General features: G+C 56.3%; 1 protein-coding gene across 1 annotated transcript in view; it reads left to right on the top strand.

Moving 5' to 3' along the window:
- The window catches only part of PLXND1 (plexin D1), a gene marked incomplete at its 5' end in the record, with an annotated part of 60551 nt that overhangs the window by 19691 nt on the left and 22062 nt on the right, over positions 1–18798 (top strand). The window contains 10 exons of the mRNA XM_023727759.1: positions 1395–1571; positions 4388–4519; positions 4788–4888; positions 4976–5105; positions 7303–7480; positions 7672–7780; positions 8449–8551; positions 15249–15353; positions 18221–18310; positions 18523–18616. Of these exons, the coding sequence (XP_023583527.1) occupies positions 1395–1571; positions 4388–4519; positions 4788–4888; positions 4976–5105; positions 7303–7480; positions 7672–7780; positions 8449–8551; positions 15249–15353; positions 18221–18310; positions 18523–18616 (1219 nt within the window). The remainder of the gene's footprint in view (positions 1–1394; positions 1572–4387; positions 4520–4787; positions 4889–4975; positions 5106–7302; positions 7481–7671; positions 7781–8448; positions 8552–15248; positions 15354–18220; positions 18311–18522; positions 18617–18798) is intronic.

The raw sequence follows: 18798 nt of genomic DNA, 5'->3' as shown, positions 1-18798 counted from the left end.
GTGACTGTTACTTTATTGTATATGCACCAGTTTTACCAAATGGCCCACGACCTCCTGTGACCTGCCTCAGCCAGGCTGCAGACATCTTTCATCACGGTTGGTACAGACTGAGGGTGTCACTAAGGGGTGGGGTTGCTCTCCTGGCTGATGTGCCGAATGTGTGCGCTCAGTTCCCTGTTGGGCACTGAGGTTGAGTCCCCTTTTCACTCTTATAAGCCATTCTGTGTCCGCGTCTGTGGACTTACATAGTGATCTTCTCTAAGGCACTTCCTGGAGTCCTGCTTTTACCTATTTTACATTTTTTTGTACAGATTGCTTAGGAACCTTTGAAAGGACTAACAAGACCCAGGGAAAGGCAGGGGGAGGTAGGAGCAAGTCAAGGGAGCAGCCAGGGCTGAGGGTCCACGCGGAATCCCATGAAGTGGGGTCCATTTGCCCTTTGAGGAACAGGGGCGTGTTGGGCTGGGTGTGGATGGTGGGGCTGTGCATTTGAACACACCTGGCCTCCATCCTGCCTCTCTCCACTTTCTGAGTAGCCCTGGGCCAGCTCCTATCTCTCAGCCTCAATTTGCCCGTCCGTAATGTGGGCAGATGAGGGTATGTGTGCTTGGGAAGGAGGGAGGGGCCTCAGCTTGGGGCAGGTCATAGCCTGCAGTCTGGTGAGCTGCTGGGGTCAGAACAGGGGTCCCCAGTGCAGGGCCTAGGAGGAGGGCACGCCAGGGAACGCCATGGCTGCTGTGGAGACAGCTGTCCAGGGCTATAGAAAAACAACTGAGGCAGGAGGGAGACCTCTGTGGGCATCAGCAAGTAAGTTGAGGCAGACAGTGGCCTCACATGGTCTGAGGTGGCTTTGACCAGCCAGACAGGGATCAGCTCCAAGGGCATGAGGGCATGTCTTGACCCACCTGACCTCTTGAAGATGCAAACCTGACCTGGTCCTTTCGACAGCCCTGCCTGTCCGTCTCCCGTGTTGTGTGTGGTTGAGTCTATTCCAACTCATAGCGACCCTATAGGACAGGGTAGAACTGCCCAATAGGGTCTCCTAGGGTAAAATCTTTATAGGAGCAGATTGCCAGGTTTTTTCTTCCGTGAAGCACTGGTGGGTTTGATCTGCCAACCTTTCAGTTAGCAGCCGAACACTTAACCATTGCATCACTAGCTCCTACACACCCTTAAATGTCAATTCCTTGGAGCAGCTCCGTGCCTTAAGCCTAGGTCAGGGCTTGGGCTGGGGCCGGGGACAGGGTCCTGCTTGTGTTTGGCCTCAGCTGAGGGCATAACGTAGGAACAAGACTTTAAAACTCAGATTCTGAGGCTGGCGACATCAGCTGACCATACACAGGGAGCCAAAGAAGGTTCTGGAGCCGAGGTCTGACCTGTTGTTTCCTTTCCAGCTGCAGCCGGAGCAGCTAGACTGTGGGGCCGCCCACCTGCAGCACCCCCTGTCAGTCCTGCAGCCCCTGAAGGCCACGCCTGTGTTCCGTGCACCTGGCCTCACTGCTGTCGCTGTGGCCAGTGTCAACAACTATACAGTGGTCTTCCTGGGGACAGTCAGTGGGCGTCTCCTCAAGGTAGGGATGAGCGGGAAATTCCAGGGATGGGGGCTGAGGAGGGCCCAGCTACGGGTGGTCTGTACACATGGCCTCTCCCAGGCCCAACGTTATCCTCTGTGCTCCTTTCTGCCTAGCACTTTACAGTTTACAAAGCATTTTCAAGTCTGTGTTTTCCATTATTGCTCATGGTAGTAGGGGCTCACTGTACAGAGGAGGGAATGCAGGGCTGGGACAGGGCCCTTCTCACGGGGTCCCCAGGGCTGGGACTTTGAGACTGGGTGGATCAGAGTTCAAGTCTCCAGGTTCTGCCTGTAGTTGGCTGTGTGACAGTGGACAACTTTCTTTCTTATTCTGGGCCTCAGTTTCCCCATTTGTTAAGGGCTATAAACCCTACCTCTTGAGACTGTTGTGGGGCTTTGATAGGGGAAGTGGGAGATCTCATTCCCATGTCCTCCTCAACCCCACCTGGCCACTCTCTGAAGACCCCCTCCCTCCAAGGTGACTGGTTTCCCCGAGGTAATCATACCCTGATCCTCAACCTGAGATCTCTGGAGCTGAGGAGGAATGTGTGGAATTGAGTGTCCCCACTATTGAGCAGGATGGGCATAGCGGGGCCTGTGTGGCTCAGGTAAAGCCCTGGGCCTGTCCCCACCCAGCTATCTCCGTCCTCCTTCTGGGGAGAGCCAGCTGCCTGGCACGGCTCCACAGGGCACCAGGCCCTGGCCTAATTGACTCAGATGCGCTAATCCAATTCCCCTCAGCTGCCGGCAGATGCCACGGACAGGTGGGTGGGGTGGAGGTCAGCCCCAGCCCCCCGACAGGCCCCAGACCCTTGTAGGGGGCAATGCTAGGCATAGGAGCAGGGGGTGGGCGCAGGGTGGGTCTGCCTAAGCCTTGAACCCCCGTCAAAGGTCCTTGGATGGTAGAGGCAGCGGTCAGTGGTATGTTAGTCTGTCTGGATTCAGATCCCTGCTATGTGGTGCAGGGCGGCCACTTCTCCCCCTGAACCTCAGTTTCCTCCTTGGTCACGGGGAGGTGAGCTGCACCTCTCAGGATTGTGCTCAGAGTCTACCAGGACGGCTTGTCTGCCCATGGAAAGCAAGGAGCTGGGGACCCACCCTTGAGTTCTAGGAGTCCCAGCCCCGTGAAGCTGCAGTCATTAGGCAACACTGTTTACCCAGTGCCTTGATGAACATGTCATGGGCATCTCACACTCTGCGAGGGAGCCATAGCCACTGGTCTTATTTCATAGATGAGGAAACTGAAGCTCTGAGAGGGGAGATGAGTGCCCCAGAGTCATCTAGTGGGAGCTGCGGTTGACTGCAGGGCCAGCTGACCCAGAGCTCACACCAGAGACCCCTCCTCTCACCTGTGCTGCGTGGTGCCGGTCTCCTACTACTCTCCCCTCTCAGGGTGTCTGTCACAACATCCAGCCCGGGCCCTGGGTCCAGCAGGTGCTCAGTAATGAGTGAAGGGGTGGAAATGGATTGTCTGCTGGATGCCCTGGGCGAGGGGAGGGGCAGTGGCCTGAGCCTGGCCGGGCAGCCCAGGACAGGCCCGCAGGGAACTCTGCAAGAGCTGCCTGGGGCACCGACCTCTCAGGTTCAGAGCAGCCTGCGAGATGACACGTGATGGCGAGGGCATCGGGAAGCTTTTCTAGAGGAGGCATTAGGAGGATAAGTGTTAAGGAGAGCCTCATTTTCACATTGGCAGAGGGGGAGGGGAAGGGTGTTCTAGACAAGGGGCTGGAGGTGGGAACATGTGAGTGGGTTTGTGTTGGGGGAGATGAGGCCGGAGGGGTAAGGTGGAATTGGATCGCCAGGGCTTCGAACACATGACCAAGTTTATTCCATACTCGGGAGGGAGCTATGAGCAGTTTACAGCCCTGTGAGGAGGGCTATGTGGCAGGGGGCCCTGGGGAGGGTGGCTGGCAGCTGGCCTGGGGAGTCGTCCAGACCACTGGCCCCAAATTGAGATTCCCAGCCTGGGACCTGGCCGGGCCTTGACCAGCTGACATGTTGGGAACTGGTGGGGCCCACCCAGAAATGGCAGAGTTTGATGGGACTCTAATCGGCATTGTCAGTCCCAGGAAGACAAGCACAGGGGCCCTCAGAGCCAGACTTGCCTCCAGGCCCCCGCTGGTTTTGGTCTTCCTCCTCCCTGGACCATGGCCAATGAGCCCTGCCCCCTCTCCCCCAGCCTCAGCCTGAGACGCTAGGGTTAGACAGGCCAGGCTCAAATCTTGACCCTGTTGCTTCTTCACTGTGTGACCCTTGCCAAGTCTCTTGGCCCCTCTGGGCCTCAGTTTTCTCGTCTGTGAAATGGGAGCAATGAGAAGTGTGACCTGGAGGAAGCTGCTGGTCCCATCAGTGCTTTGCCTGTATGTTCTCATTTAATCCTCACCACAGCTCTGCAGGGAAGGTACCATAGTTAGCTCCATTAGCTTGGGAAAAGGCTCACAGGGAAAGTGATTTTTACAACGTCACATAGCTTATAAATGTCCAAGTGGAATTTGAACTCAAGTCCCTGCTCTTAGCCATGTTGCCCAGCAACCTCCCAGAGGATGCTTTGTGAACTGTAAAGCCTGTCCCTGCTTACATGGTGGGATGTGCTGGAGGAAGAGAAGGGAGGGAGTTCCTGGTGGGAGCACAGCAGAGGCAAAAGCATGGAGACTGGACCCACTGCCCCGACCCATGCATCTGTGTTTCCCCCCAGTCCTGGAGGACCTGAGAGAGCAGGGGAGGCTGAGATGCCAAGCCTGGACCAGGTCCTTCCGCGGCTCCCAGCACCCTCCAGTGTCCTAGACCCTGATGGCCATTCCCCTGCCCCCATAGATTAACCTGAATGAGAGCATGCAGGTGGTGAGCCGGCGGGTGGTGACTGTGGCCTACGGGGAGCCTGTGCACCACGTCATGCAGTTTGACCCCGCAGACCCTGGCTACCTCTATCTGATGACGTCCCACCAGGTAAGGCCACAGCCCAGCCTGGTGGCCCTGGACAGGCTCCGCTCTCTTGCCTGCCTTGCCATTGCACATGCTGCCACGCTGCCAGGAGCACCCTTCTACCTGTGCCCCCTTTACCTAATGACTCTGACTCACCTCACTGCTCAGCTCAGCCATCACCTCTTCAGGGAAGCCTCCCCCACCCCCACCCATTATAGCGCCAAGCCTTAGTTTTCCCAGGCCAAGGGAGGGGCCAGCAGCCCCACTGAGCTGGCCCTGGCTCTGCCTCCAGATGGCCCGGGTGAAAGTCGCCGCGTGTGATGTGCACTCCACCTGCGAGGACTGTGTGGGTGCAGCGGACGCCTACTGTGGCTGGTGCACCCTAGAAACTCGGTGAGGCCCCCAGAGGGTGGGCAGAAGGGCTGGTGGGCTGTGGTGGGGAGGGAGACACTCCGGCCCTGACCTGCGAGGCTGCCCCAGGTGCACTTTGCAGCAAGATTGTGCCAACTCCAGCCGGCAGCATTTCTGGACCAGCGCCAGCGAGGGCACTAGCCGCTGCCCCGCCATGACCGTCCTGCCAGCTGAGATCGATGTGCACCGTGAGTACCCGGTGAGTTCGGGGAGCCAGGACCCAGCACGAGGCGGGGGCCTCCCATCACCCGTCACCCACACATCAGGGCTTCCACCAAACCAAGCACTTCCCCACTGTAAAGATGAGAGCCGCAAGCCCAGAAAGGTGGGCACCCTGCCCATGGAGCCCCTGGCACCTGGGTACAAATAATGATAATGATAATAAGGGCTTTGTTGACATTTTTCTAAGTGCCAGGCACATGCCACATGCGTGACATTCAACTTCATTAGAACTCACAACAACCCCAGGAAGTCGGTGCTCTTAACACCCCCATTTTCCAGATAAGGAAACTGAGGCACAGAGAGGTGAAGTGACTTGCCTAAGGTCACACAACTAGAAAGTGGCAGATCTGGACTAGAATTCAAGTGGGTGGACTCCAAAGTCCCAGGTGGGAAGGGCGAGCTAGAGGATGGGAGGAGAGTGAGCCCCCCACTTCCTGCCTCTTCCTGACCCCAGAAGAGGGATGGGGGATATGCAGGTGCCACCAAATGCTAGGCTGCTATTTTGATTTCACAGAAACAGATGAATCTTCAGCTTGAGGGTGAATGGCTTCTCAATCCTCCCTCCCCTGCCTGTGCCCAGGAGGGCTAGAGCTACAAAAGCCCCTTCCTACCTGTAGCAGGCAGTAGGGGTAGGGAAAGGGGAGTTTCCAAGCCCTGCCACAGGCCAACCAGAACCTGTTGCTATTGAGTCAATTTCAACTCATAGCGACCCGGTAGGACAGAGTAGAACTGCCCCATAGGGTTTCCAAGGAGCGGCTGGTGGATTGAACTGCTGACCTTTTGGTTAGCAGCCTGAGTTCTTAACCACTTTGCCAGCAGGGCTCCTGCCACAGGCCAGGGCTCCTCTATCAACTGGAGGTGGGTGGGGTGGTGGTGGTGATGGTTCTGACGGCATAGTCCGTGCCTGGGGCTCCTCTGCGCCCACCTCTTTCCTTTAGTACATGCAATAAAGTTCTTCATGGGCCTTATATTGAGCCGCCTGGGCATAGATTCTTCTGTTCATTCACTCATTCATTTGTTCATCAAGTATTATTGAGCGCCTACTTTGCGCCAAGCACAGTGCTAGACTCTGGGGATACACCAGTGAACAAGACAAAGTCCTGTCCCTTGAGGAGTGACATGCTTGTGGGGAGAGGGAACAAGCAAGAAAAAATACCAGTGGTGATAAGTACTATGGAAAAAAAGAAAGCAGAACAGAGCAGCGTGAGAGGTGGGGTGGTGGTGGGGCTCACTGTGAAGATGATGATTGAACAAAGGTATGAAAGCCCTAGTAAGTATCTAGGGAAGAGCTCTGAGCAGTGGGAACTGACAGTGCGAAGGTCCTGGGGTAGGAATGAGATCAGTGTGCTTGGAGAGAACATTAGGGAGTGTGCTTGGAGAGAACATTAGGGAGTGTGCTTGGAGACAACATTAGGGGGTGTGCTTGAAGAGAACATTAGGGGGTGTGCTTGAAGAGAACATTAGGGGGTGTGCTTGGAGAGAATGTTATGGAGTATGCTTGGAGAGAACTTTAAGGGGTGTGCTTGGAGAGAACATTAGGGAGCATGTTTGGAGAGAACATTATGGAGCGTGCTTGGAGAGAACATTAGGGAGTATGCTTGGAGAGAACATTATGGAGTGTGCTTGGAGAGAACATTAGGGGGTGTGCTTGGAGAGAACATTAGGGAGTGTGCTTGGAGAGAACATTAGGGAGCGTGCTTGGAGAGAACATTAGGGAGCGTGCTTGGAGAGAACATTAGGGAGTGTGCTTGGAGAGAACATTAGGGAGAGTGCTTGGAGAGAACATTAGGGAGTGCGCTTGGAGAGAACATTAGGGGGTGTCCTTGGAGAGAACATTATGGAGTGTGTTTGGAGAGAACATTAGGGAGTGTGTTTGGAGAGAACATTATGGAGTGTGCTTGGAGAGAACATTAGGGAGTGGGGTCAGAGAGTCACAGTGGAGCCAGATCATGCATAGCCTCTTGGCGGTTGTAAGGGGATGAGTTTCATTTTGCAGATGGGGGATTTGAACCCCAGAGGGTCACATGGAGGATACAGCTCTCTGACCTAGAGTCCTGGCCACTGCCAGGGAACACTCAGACAGGGCCAGCCCCTGGTTGGTACTCAGCCCTGGGAGGGAAGGGGCTCTGTGAGGGCAATGGGCTGTACTCTTGCTGAGCGCTCCTTGCCCCCAGGGCATGATCCTGCAGCTCTCGGGCAGCCTGCCAGGCCTCAGTGGCATGGAGATGGCCTGTGACTACGGCAACAACGTCCGCACTGTGGCCCGGGTGCCGGGTCCGGCCTTCAGCCATCAGATTGCCTACTGCAACCTCCTCCCAAGGGACCGGTTCCCGCCCTTCCCACCGACCCAAGGTAAGCACCCTCATCCCTGGGTCTGTCAGTGCAACTTCGGGGAGGCTCCCGGATGCCCAACCCCCACATGGGCATCATGGTGGAATCTCAGGCACGAGCCACCAGGGTTCCTGATAGCCTAGCCGCTGATGTTGGTGGAGACCGCCCCCCTCCATGTCCTTCTCTCCTTGACTCCCCCCGATCTATTCCAGACCATGTAAACGTCGAGATGTCTGTGAGGGTCAATGGGCGGAACATCGTCCGGACCAATTTCACCATCTATGACTGCAGCCGCATTGGACAAGTGTACCCCCACACAGCGTGAGTGGCCAGGGGCTGGCTTTGGGTGGTGACGGGGACGGGCCCCAGGGAGGCCCTTGGAAGAAAAATCACAGTGTTCTAGAGGCAGACAGGACCCTCGGTCCTTCACTTGCCAACTCATTTAATTATCGTTTATCATTTATGCAAAAACTCTTACAAGTGAGCGCCTGGCCTTTAGGAGTGCCCAGGCTGTAGGGGCCCAGTCTGTAGGGGCCCAGTCTGTAGGGGCAGAGAGAAGTAGACTTGTTGTTAGGTGCCGTGGAGTCGATTCCAACCCGTGGCGACCCCATGTGTGCAGAGAACTGCTCCGTAGTGTTTTCAAGGCTGTGATCTTTTGGAAGCAGATTGCCAGGCCTGTCTTTCAAGATGCCTCTGGGTGGGTTCAAACCACCAACCTGTAGGCTAGTAGTTGAGCACTTAACCATTTGTGCCACCAGGGACTCTTAAAGGTCCCATCTGTCTATTTCCTCTTTGCATACGTCTTGCAACGCTGAGCTCACTACCTGTCAAGGTCCCAACCCCTCCTAGGTAGCTCTGATGATGAAAAAACTTTCTTTCCCTATGTTAGGATCTGCCTTCTGGGTCTCTGTGTGGGGCCCAGTTCTTGTGGAGCAGTGGCAGGGTGAGAGGTGGGGAGCCCAGTGTCTGAGGAGTCCCTTGTCTTCCAGCTGCACCAGCTGCCTGTCAACACAGTGGCCCTGTTTCTGGTGTACCCAGCAGCATGCCTGTGTCTCCAACCAGTCTCGATGTGAGGCTTCACCAAATCTCACGGTAAGCCAGGCCCGGGATGCCTTCTGCCTCCCCTATGTCATTACCTTTTTTTTTTTCTCCCCATTTAATATGTTGAGTGTTTCTATGTCGTTAAATAGTCTTCCTTGGCATTGTACTTAACAGCTGCGCAGCGTTCATCCTCTGCCACAGCACATTGAACCAATCGCCTGTGGTCAGACACACTGACCATGTCGCGCTTCTTTATTGCATTTTACACATTGCTGTACCTTCACAGCCAGGGCACTGTGAATATTCTTGACCACCCCCTGAAGACCAGTTCTTAGAGATGGCATTTTGGAGTCAAAACATGGGCATAATTTTACACCGTTAGCTCAATGGCCCTCCAGACAGCTTGCACCACTTTCTACTCCCACCTGCAGTAGGAACACCTGTTTCCGCACATCTGTGCCCAGACTGGGTACTTTCAAATTGTACTTCAATATTTTAACAACCCTAAGGGGTCAGAGTGGCACAAATGGTTTTCACTCCATTACTAAGCTGAAGGTTGGTGGTTCAAATCCACCCCGTGGCTTTGTGGAAGAAAGGCCTGGCGATCTGCTTTCATAAAGATTGCAGCTAAGAAAACCCTATGGAGCAGTTCTACTCTGTAATGCACGGGGTCACCATAAGTCAGAATTGACTTGATGGCAACAGGTTTTTTTTACGGGGAGTGGGGGGTTAGGACAGTTGTCCCTGAGGCCTAGTAAGGTGACTTGTCTAAAGCCCCTCAGCCTGGAAGTCCCAGACCCAGACCTTGAACCCAAGCTCCTCTGGCTTCAGAGCCCAGGTTCTCTCCTTTTCCACAAATCAGCAGCTGAGCTGCTGAAAGTCCCCTGCCTCAGTTTCCCCATGGGCAGCGGGGCCTAGGTGGCACCGTGGACCTCCCTACTTGGGGAGGGCTGCTGGCCTTGGGCCCCATGTGCTCCCAGCTCCTCCTGCTTGTGTTGGTCCCTCTGGCCCTATAGGCTGGTGCTGTGCTGGCTGGGGGCCAGGCCCTCCCGATGCTCTAGGATGGCTGGATTTAATCAATTAAACCAACGGGGAGAGGACAGGAGGAAAAATGGAAAAGCTACGTACCTCACTGGTTTCTGGGATGGGCTCACTTGCCATGTGGCCTCTCAGCTTTGCCGTAACAGCCTCAAAGGCCACCCCTGCCTGATCTGAGGGATGGCCAGATGGAAATTCAGCTGGGGTGGTAATGCGCAGCTAATTGGGGTGGCTGGGCTCGGGGGCTCCAGGATCCTGCTGTCATAGCTTATCCCTGCTCAGACCTGGCTGCTGGGCCCTGCATGTTGTATCAGGGCTGTGAGGGGCTGGAGCAAGGCACTGAGCCCCTGCCTGCAGCTCATCTCTCCAGGGAAGGCATGTTCCCACTCATTTCCCAGGTGGCACAAATGAGGTAGCCAACATATCCCAAGCACCCTGGCTTCCAGCAGGAGGTCACTGGGCCCCACCCTGGGTGGGCATCTCAGCAAAGCAGCCCAGTCCAAAGAGTCCCGGGAGCCCCTTAGCACAGGACACAGAAAACCTCCTGGGGAATCCTCGAAGCCCTGTCCGCCACAGCAGGCGCTAATGAGCAGTCTGCTCTCAAAGGAGGGACCCCACAACCTGAGCTGCGAGTCCTCTGATCTCAGCACCTCCTGCCTGATCCTCAAAACTGCGCTGAAGATGAGAGGTCCAGCAGGGGCAATGCTTAACTCCAAGGAGGGAAGCTATAATGGTGGGATTTCAGGCGTCGGGAGAGAGGCCTGGTGGAGGCTCTGAGGCACTGGACACCAGGTTCCCACAGTCTGGGCCCGTCTCCTCCAGCCCCAGCCCAGGGCTGTGTACACAGTAGGGACTTAGTGAATGTCAGTATGGAGCATGCACGTGGCAGCTTGCCTCCTGGTGCTCTAACTCAGAGGGATGGTCCGGCAGGGGGACTCGGCATGTATTGAGCGCCTGTTATATGCCTGAGTCTATACTAGACCCTGATTACACATAGTCCTCCCCCACTGCCCAGAAGCCTTAGGTGTTGTGGCTGTATGACCCTGGGCAGGCTACTGAACCTCTCTGTGCCCCTGTTTCCCCATCTGGAAAGTGGGACTTACCTGAAAGGGCTGTGGTGGGGATCTGGAATTACACCTGATGCACAGTAGGTGTGCACTAAAATGCCATTGTGATCCCTGGGACCTGGGGGTCACTCTCTGCTTGGATGGATCAGGGGAGGGTGTCTCTGGGGAGGGACCCTCTGTGCCAGGTCCTGACAGATGCGTGGGAGGCCTTGGCGCTGCCTCCCCCTGAGCCCCCATCCAATCTCCCCCTGAGCCCCGTCTGATTCCCCCAGCCCCATTCAACCTACCCCCAGGTCTGCAGTTCTGTGGCCAGGAGTTAGGGGTGGAGGTGCAAAGAGAACCTGTCTTAGATGATTACTGTAATCCACCCAGAGAAGACGCAGCCCCTCCCCGGGCCTGCAGGAGGCTCTGAACCGGTGCTTAATTTGGCTTTTAATTAAGTGCCAGTTAGCCACCCAGGCGCCATGCCTCTCTGGCGGGGTGGGAGGGGTGGCGGGTGGTGGGTCTGTGCGTCCACACAGACCCCCTCGGGCGCTGGGAGATAGTGCTGGGTCCTGAGGAGGGAGTGCTAGGGGCTGTCAGTTCCTGTTGTCCCTAGTGGGCCCAGATGGAGGACCGGGTGGGGGGTGGTGCAGCCCCCCTTGAGTGGAGGGTGCTGGGAGGAGGGCCCCAGCTTTGTGGGGAGGGAAGGAGAGCAAGGACTGTGGCCTCGTCCTCCCTTTTCAGGTGCCCGAGGGCCAGGCTGAGAAGACGAGAGGATAAGGGCAGATGGGGGCAGTCCTGTTGGTGGAGAGCCTGGTGTGGACACCACCAAGCGGGAACTGCCTTTGGGAGCCAGTGGAGGGAGAGGTTTGGCAGGAGTTTGGGGGCAGTTTCAGAGGAAGAAATGTGGGGAGGGGCCAGGTCCGGTGGATTCAGGGTCCCTGGCCGGTTAGTGCTTTGCTGGAAAGGGATGCCAGTTCCCGCCCTGAGACACCTTGGTAGAGTTGTGAGGATTGTTTCAGCCTCAGTTTCCCATCTGAACTATGAGAGATCCAAGAGGTGATGGATGGAGCCCTTGGTGAACTGGTGACTGCTGGGCCCCGTCTCAGGTTTGCTGTGGCCCCTGATGGTGCTGCCCGGCATGTCCTCCACTCCTGTTTTCCTTCAGTCACAGCCCTGTCAAGCACAGCCAGGGTTTCCTAAGCCTCCAGGCTATGCTTGGGCAAAGGGAAAAGCCACTCAGCCTCTTTCTGAGGTGTTGACAGCTTGAGGTGGGACAAGAGAGGGAGGCCCGGCTCCCCTGGTTGCAACCAGGAAATCCCAGCTCACGCTGGCTTTGGCCCCCACAGACTTGATTGGCTCATGTGAGTGACTAGTCTAGGGGTGGCATCACCTTCAGGCATAGCTGAATCCAGGGGTTCCAACAGTATTGCCAGGGGTTCTCCACCCCTCAGGGGAGCTCCATACTCAGGCAGGCCCTCTCCTCTTGGTAGCAAGAGGGCCTCGACAGCTCCAGGCTGGCTTCTGACTCTTGGCAGTGTAGGAAAACAAGAGGAGCTTCTCTTTCTTGTTGGCTCCCTGAAAGTCCCAGGGTTGCATCTCATTGGCTCAACTTGGGTCACGTACACTCTCTGAATCAATCACTGAAGCCAACGGAGGCCTGGGCACCCGTCCGTCCCTGGGACTAGGGGGTAGGGTCAGTCTGCTGAAACCACAGGCCTGTGGGGACAGTTCCCCAAAGGCCAAGCCAGATTTTGGGAGCAGATGGTGGGGGCTGGAGGCCGGCAGCAGCGCACCATCTGGCCCTGTGGCACTGACAGAGGGTGAGCAGGCCCAGGGGGATGTGCACCACACTCAGCCTCAGTTCCACGCTGTAGAATGGGTACAAGCATCTATGTAACCACCATGATAGGCATACAAAAAGAGTGGTGGGTCCTCAGGGATGTTCCCACGTCATTCTCTCTGGGGGCTCTTGGGGCCTCAGAGGAGCTTATGGGGGCTTCCTCTGCCCCTGCTCCCCCGGTAGGCCACGAACCCATGTGTGGGGGAGGAGCAGGAAAGACAGAGATACTAGGCCCCCAGCCAGCTGCAAAGCAGACCTGGCAGCAGCTGTGAAACCTGATCAGAAACATGTGGGTTCCATTCCCTGAAATTCCACGGGATTTACACACGAGAGGGTGCGAGAGGGCAGCCCAGGGCCTCGGGGGACCTGGGGCCGGTTCTATCCAGCAGCTTTGCCTCGAAAAGCCCTATCATGCAGATATGAATACTGAGGCTCAGAGAGGGACAACGACTGGTGCTCCTACCTCCCAGCCTACAACGGGCCAGCTCAGGTGGCCTCACCCAGGCCTGGCCATGCTTCTTCCTCGGCCAGGGTGCCTGTGGTCTGCGCCAGGCACTGCTGCCCAGGAAACTTGCCACTCTGGGCCTTGTGGTCAGTGAAGGGTCTGGAGAACTAGGGCCATCTTCTACTGCCCATTCTACCTTGCTTCTCTGTGCCTCAGTTTCCTCTTCTGGAAAATGGATGTAACAATTGTACCTACTTCATAAGGTTGTTGGGAAGAAGATTTAGTGAAATAATACACTGCAAAGGGCTCAGAACCATGCCAGGCATGTAGTGAGGGCTCTGTGAGCTAGCTGCTACCACTATCATTATTATATTGGCGTTTGAGGTCTGGTTTTATCCTGGGGTCCCTCTCCTGCCCTCAAGGATCTCCCGTCTGATAGGAGTAAGGAGAGAAGACCCTAGGAAGGACCTAAGATCTACCCCAAGACCTTTGGCCCTGGCTGGGTAACCTCAGGTGGACATGCATGGCTCACCAGGCATTTCCAGGCCTGATTACATCCCAAATCCTTCCCCAACCAGAGTTGGGCAGGAGGAGGGTGGAGCAGGAGTCCCCCTGGGCTGGAGGGTCATCTGCCCCTGTCAGGGATGTGATTGCTCCTGGATCCCCAACCCCACCCACTTGGGGCCCCAACAGGTCAGACTTGGAATGTGAGGAGCAGTATCTTAGTCATCTAGTGCTGCTATAACAGAAATACCACAAGTGGATGGCTTTAACAAAGAGAAATTTATTCTCTCATAGTCCAGTAGGCTACAAGTCCAAATTTAGGGTGTCAGGCTTTCTCTCTCTGTCCGCTCTAGAGGAAGGTCCTTGTCTTCAGTCTTCCCTTGGTCTAGGAACATCTCAGCGCAGGAACCTCAGGTCCAAAGGACGTGCTCTGCTCCCGGCATTGCTTTCTTGGTGGTATGAGGTCCCCACCTCTCTGCTTGCTTCCCTTTCCTTTTATCTCTTGTAAGATAAAAGGTGGTACAGGCCACAGCCTAGGGAAACTCCCTTTACAATGGATCAGGGATGTGACTTTAGTAAGGGTGTTACAATCCCACCCTAATCTTCTTTGACATAAAATTACAATCACAAAATGCAGGACAGTCATACAATACTGGGAATCATGGCCCAGCCAAATTGCTACACACATTTTGGGGGGGACATAATTCAATCCATGACAAGCAGGAAGTGGCTCACCAGGGACTCCAGGACTGAAGGATCCTGGGCAAGTGGGGCTCCAGACTTCCTAGCTCAGAGAGGCCACCAAGGTGGACGTGGTAGACACAGCCCTGCCCCCTGGTCTCTGCCTCTGCGCTTGGGCCTCAGCTTCCCCAAATTCCTAGAGACAGCAGTTCCCCAAGCAGGCCTTAGAATCTGGAGGTAAGGCCAGGCATCTGCATTTTTACCTGTTCCACAGGTAGTTTCCAGGATCCCCAAGCTTCGGCCCATTGGCCGTGGAGATGGACAGATGCAGGTTCAAAGGTCAGCTCTGTCTGCACTGGCTGAGAACTTGGGTAGCTCATTGCACCTCTCTGAACCTCAGTTTCTTTTCTTTTTTTTTTGGAAGTATGTAGACCCCTCTCCTGGGCCTCAGTGATTCTACCTCCAACATGGGGACAATGAGGTGCATGTGCCCTTCCCGCGAGTATCTGGGACCTGGCACCTGGCACCTCCACCCACGGGCCCTTACTCAAACCTGGGTGGCAGGGATGGGGTATCCACCTAGAGGTCTGGTGGAACCAGGGCCCCTTTAATGTCCTCCTGGCATTCCCAGCCCTCACGGCCCTGTCCTCATAGACCATTAGGAAGCCTGGGGTTTCTTTTCTCTGAATCATTTCACATGTTTATCTGGAAACCAGCATTGGAGAGCTGGGAGGAGTCTCAGGGAGTGGGTACAGCTCCTTGTATACAGTTGGAACAGGTGAGGCCCAGAGATGGGGGGAGGAGCCGGACCTCAGACTCCAGCCTCCCTGCCTCCTCTGAGAGGGGCCATGCAGCAGCAATGGAGGTGTCCCGGCTCCACCATAGGGCCAGTGATTTCAGTTCTCTGTGCCTCAGTCTCCTCATCTGTAAAATGACCTCCTGCTCACAGAGTCACCATGAGGATCAGATGAGAGGGTGCATGGGATGCACTGGCACAGGTCCCTTAGCGGTGGCTGCTGTTATGAATTTATTCTAGCGTTTTCTCATCACACAGGATGGCTGGTGCCTCCCCAGAGGTCTGAGCTCCCCGGGGAGCCAGGGCTGCATGGGGTGGGCTGGGTAGCAGGGAATCCTCCTGCCTGTCTCTGAATTGCCTGGCTTCACCCCTTCTCTCATTTCTGCCTGCAGACCCCTCAGGACTGCCCCCAGATCCTGCCCTCACCCCTGGCACCTGTGCCCACGGGCGGCTCCCAGAACATCCTGGTGCCTCTGGCCAACGCCTCCTTCTTCCAAGTAAGTGCAGGTCAGGCCAGGCTGGGGGTGGACAGAGGGCAGGCCACCCGTGGCCCCCGGGGCCAGGACGATGAGTGCACCCAGCGCCCTCTGCTGCGTTGCCTGCAGTGCCTGCCGGGCATTCTTCATTGTCTGAATAGCAGGTTCTGGCTGAGGAGGAAGCAGCACTCGGGGCAAGCAGGGCTGGGGGAGAGGGAGGTGGGCGCAGGCTGCTGAGGGCAGGGGCTGTGGAAGGCTTGTGGGATGGAGGGGTAAGGGCCAGGCCAGCGGTTCTGGGAGGAAACACTGGCCAGGACCCACTGTGTCAGCTGTGTCAAAATTTCAATAGTGCAGTGCTTTGGCCAGGACCCCGAGACAGCTTCACCTCTAAAGCAGTCCCTCCTGGCAGTGCAGCTGCTCCCAGCTCCCTGCCCCAGCGCCAGGGCCCGTTGGGGGCTGTTCTGAGCAGGCGTTGTCCCTGTGGTGCTTCACTATGACCTGACCCTGGGCTGAAGGTGACCCTGGACCCCCTCCCTGGCTGGGCCCCACCTCCCCAGTTCATGGCTACCATACCTTCCCTGGAGAGAGAACCCCTTTGCCTCCCTGCTGCTGATTGCCCAGATAGGGAAAATGAGGCCAGACAGGAAAGGTGATGACTCTGGTCACACAGCACGGGGCTGGACGCCCACCCTCATCCTAGACTCTCAATCCAGTGCTCTTCCCTGAAACCAGTCCCCACCCAGTGAGGCTGAGGGAGGGGAAGCAGCCCCTTTCTGGGCCCCTCCTGGAGGAGCGTCCTGGGTGGGAAGTGTTGACGAGTGCTGGAAGCATGCCAGCCACCCCCTCCCCAGCTCCTGGGGACTCACCATCTGTCGCTTCACTTCCACGGGGGAGCTGTCACACGTGGGGGCCACGTGCTGGGCATCTGGGATGTGTCAGGAGCCTCAGGGCTGGGCTGGAGCTAATGAGGGCAGGGGAGGGGGACCCTGCTTTCAGCCCTCAACACTTCCCCTCACTCGGGGTGGGAGCCTCCCAGGAATGGCTGAAGGACCTGGGAAGTGGGAAGGGCAGCTCTGCTCCCCTGGGCTCCAGGAGCCTCGGTGTGGAGGCCAGAGCCCTGGGTTTGAGTCCGGCTGATCCCTTCTAGCTGTTAACTGTAAGGGCCAGTCCCTGTCCCTCCTGGGCCTCAGTTGCCCTGTCTGCTTGTAAGGGTAATAGTCCCTGCCCTTCTGCTTCCTGGACCTGCTTTGAGAATACCCAGTGGGAGGGGGACTGAAGGGGAGCAAGTAGAGCCCCCCGCCTGGGCTCCGCAGTGGTCTCATTTGCTGAGCCTACACCCTGAGGGCCCCAGGTCAGGCGGGATCCACTGTCCTGAGGTGGCTGAGGTGGGCTTACCTACCGGTTCAGCGTGGCGGGGGCCCGGATGAGTGTTCAGGCCAGTTTCCTATGTTGGCTTTGGAGCTGGGACCCCCGGAGGGTAAAGTGAGGTGGGGGGGTGGGGTGGGGGGTGGAGACAGACCTTCCTTCTTCTCAGGGTGTCACATCTGCCAACAACAGGGACATAAACAGGAAGTCCTGCCACGTGGCTGACTGGTGGCTTGGCCTCATCAGCACGAAACCCGAGTTTGCTCATTCAGCAAATATTTACGGATGCTGCTCCCGGGAGGCCTGTGCTGGGCCAAGGGCAAGATGAGACTGTAGCATTGGGCCCTGAATATTCATGCAACAAATATTTATTGAGCACCTCCTGTATACTAATAACAACCAGCACATATTAAGTACCTACTGTGTGCAACCCTGGAGCCCTGGTGGTGCAGTGGTTAAGAGCTCAGGCTGTTAACCAAAAGGTTGGCAGTTCAAATCCACCAGGCACTTCTTGGAAATCCTATGGGACAGCTCTACTGTGTCCTATTAGGTTGCTATAAGTCGGAATCGACTCGATGGCAACGGGTTTGGGTTTTTTGGGTGTGCAACCCACTAAAGATCACGATCTCCAATTTCCCCAGCAACCCTGCAGGGTAGGGAAGCTTATTCCCAGGTACAAGGTACAGAAGACAAAAAGGTTCAGAGAGGAAGAGCGACTTGTACAAGGTCATACAGCTAGAAAGTAGCAGAGATAGGATTTGAACCCAGGGCTGTGTGACATAGAACATGAGCTCTTCCAACTGCCTTGTGATGCCTTAGGGGTCTCAGAGGGGCTGAGGCTCAGCCCCAGCCCTCCCCCAGGGGGTGGGGAGATGAGGGATAAAGTTGGTGCTTAAATAAGCTTTAGCGGCTTAATGGAGAGCCCCCAGCACATGGCCAAGGTATTCATTGCTGAATGAATGAAGTCAAATGAGAGGAGCCCCTAATTGGAAGGGAGGATTTGGGAAGGCTTTGGAACGTGGGATGTTTGAGCTGGGTCTTGAAGGCTCTGTTGAAGTTTGCTGGGTGGTGAAAGGGTAGAGGAATGGACTTGGGCAAAGGCCTGGAGGCTGGAGAGTATGAGGCATTCAGTGTCCTGGTTTCACTGGGACACATAGGTGGGGGATGTTAAGGTTCAAAAAGCAGGTGAAGTCTCACTGGAGTGAACGTTGTCGGTCATTCTAAGGAGTTGGGACTTCATGAGCTGAGTCAAAGACCTCTGGTTTGGCTGTCAGGGGACGCTGGTCAGGCTCTTAGTGGTACAGAGAATGAGGCCAATGTTCTGGGTGTTCATGTACTCCCTGCCTCCCTCAAATGTTGGCAGTGGAGGCCAGGAGGGGCATGTGTGGGGAGAGCACAGCCCAAGCAAAGGCCTGGAGATAGGACCAAGACCGCTTTGTGGGGCAGTGGCCCATGATGTCCTGATGGAGCTGGAGGGCAATGGGCACTGGCCTTGCCCTCCTCAGCAACCCCGTTTCCCACAGGGCACAGCTCTAGAGTGTAGCTTTGGGCCAGAGGAGATCTTTGAGGCTATGTGGGTGAATGAATCAACTGTACGCTGCAGCCAAGTGGTGGTAAGTGGAATGGCTCCAGCGGAGGGCAGGGGGATGCCTGCACAAGTCCAGATGCTGTACCCCTTCCTCTCCACCTTACCCCTCTGTACTGTCAGCCTTTTGGTTCCCCCATCTCCAGCAGCCCTGCCCTTGCCTTTCTCCATGACATGCCCTCCGCCTGGAGAGACCCAAGCATTACATCTCTCCTCGTGCTCTTTCCCATCCTTTTGCAGCTGCACACAACCCAGAAGAGCCAGGTGTTCCCACTTAGCCTTCAGCTAAAGGGACGGCCAGCCCAATTCCTGGACAGCCCGGACCCCATGACAGGTGGGAGCCCCTATCCACCCCACAAAGCTCCTCACCGCCAGTCTTGGCCACGGGGTACTCAGCCACGGGGAGTGGGGCTCACACACAGGCAGGCGACTCACCTCGTTTTTCCCCAGAACACACCCGCCCTCATCTCCCACCCTGCTATCTGTACTTGGTCGCTCACTCAGCACTGAGAGAAA

The sequence above is a fragment of the Trichechus manatus genome, unplaced genomic scaffold, assembly GCF_000243295.1.
Source record: "Trichechus manatus latirostris isolate Lorelei unplaced genomic scaffold, TriManLat1.0 scaffold00001, whole genome shotgun sequence".
NCBI classification, from domain to species: Eukaryota; Metazoa; Chordata; class Mammalia; order Sirenia; family Trichechidae; genus Trichechus; species Trichechus manatus.
This window is presented reverse-complemented; position numbering and strand designations above follow the sequence as displayed.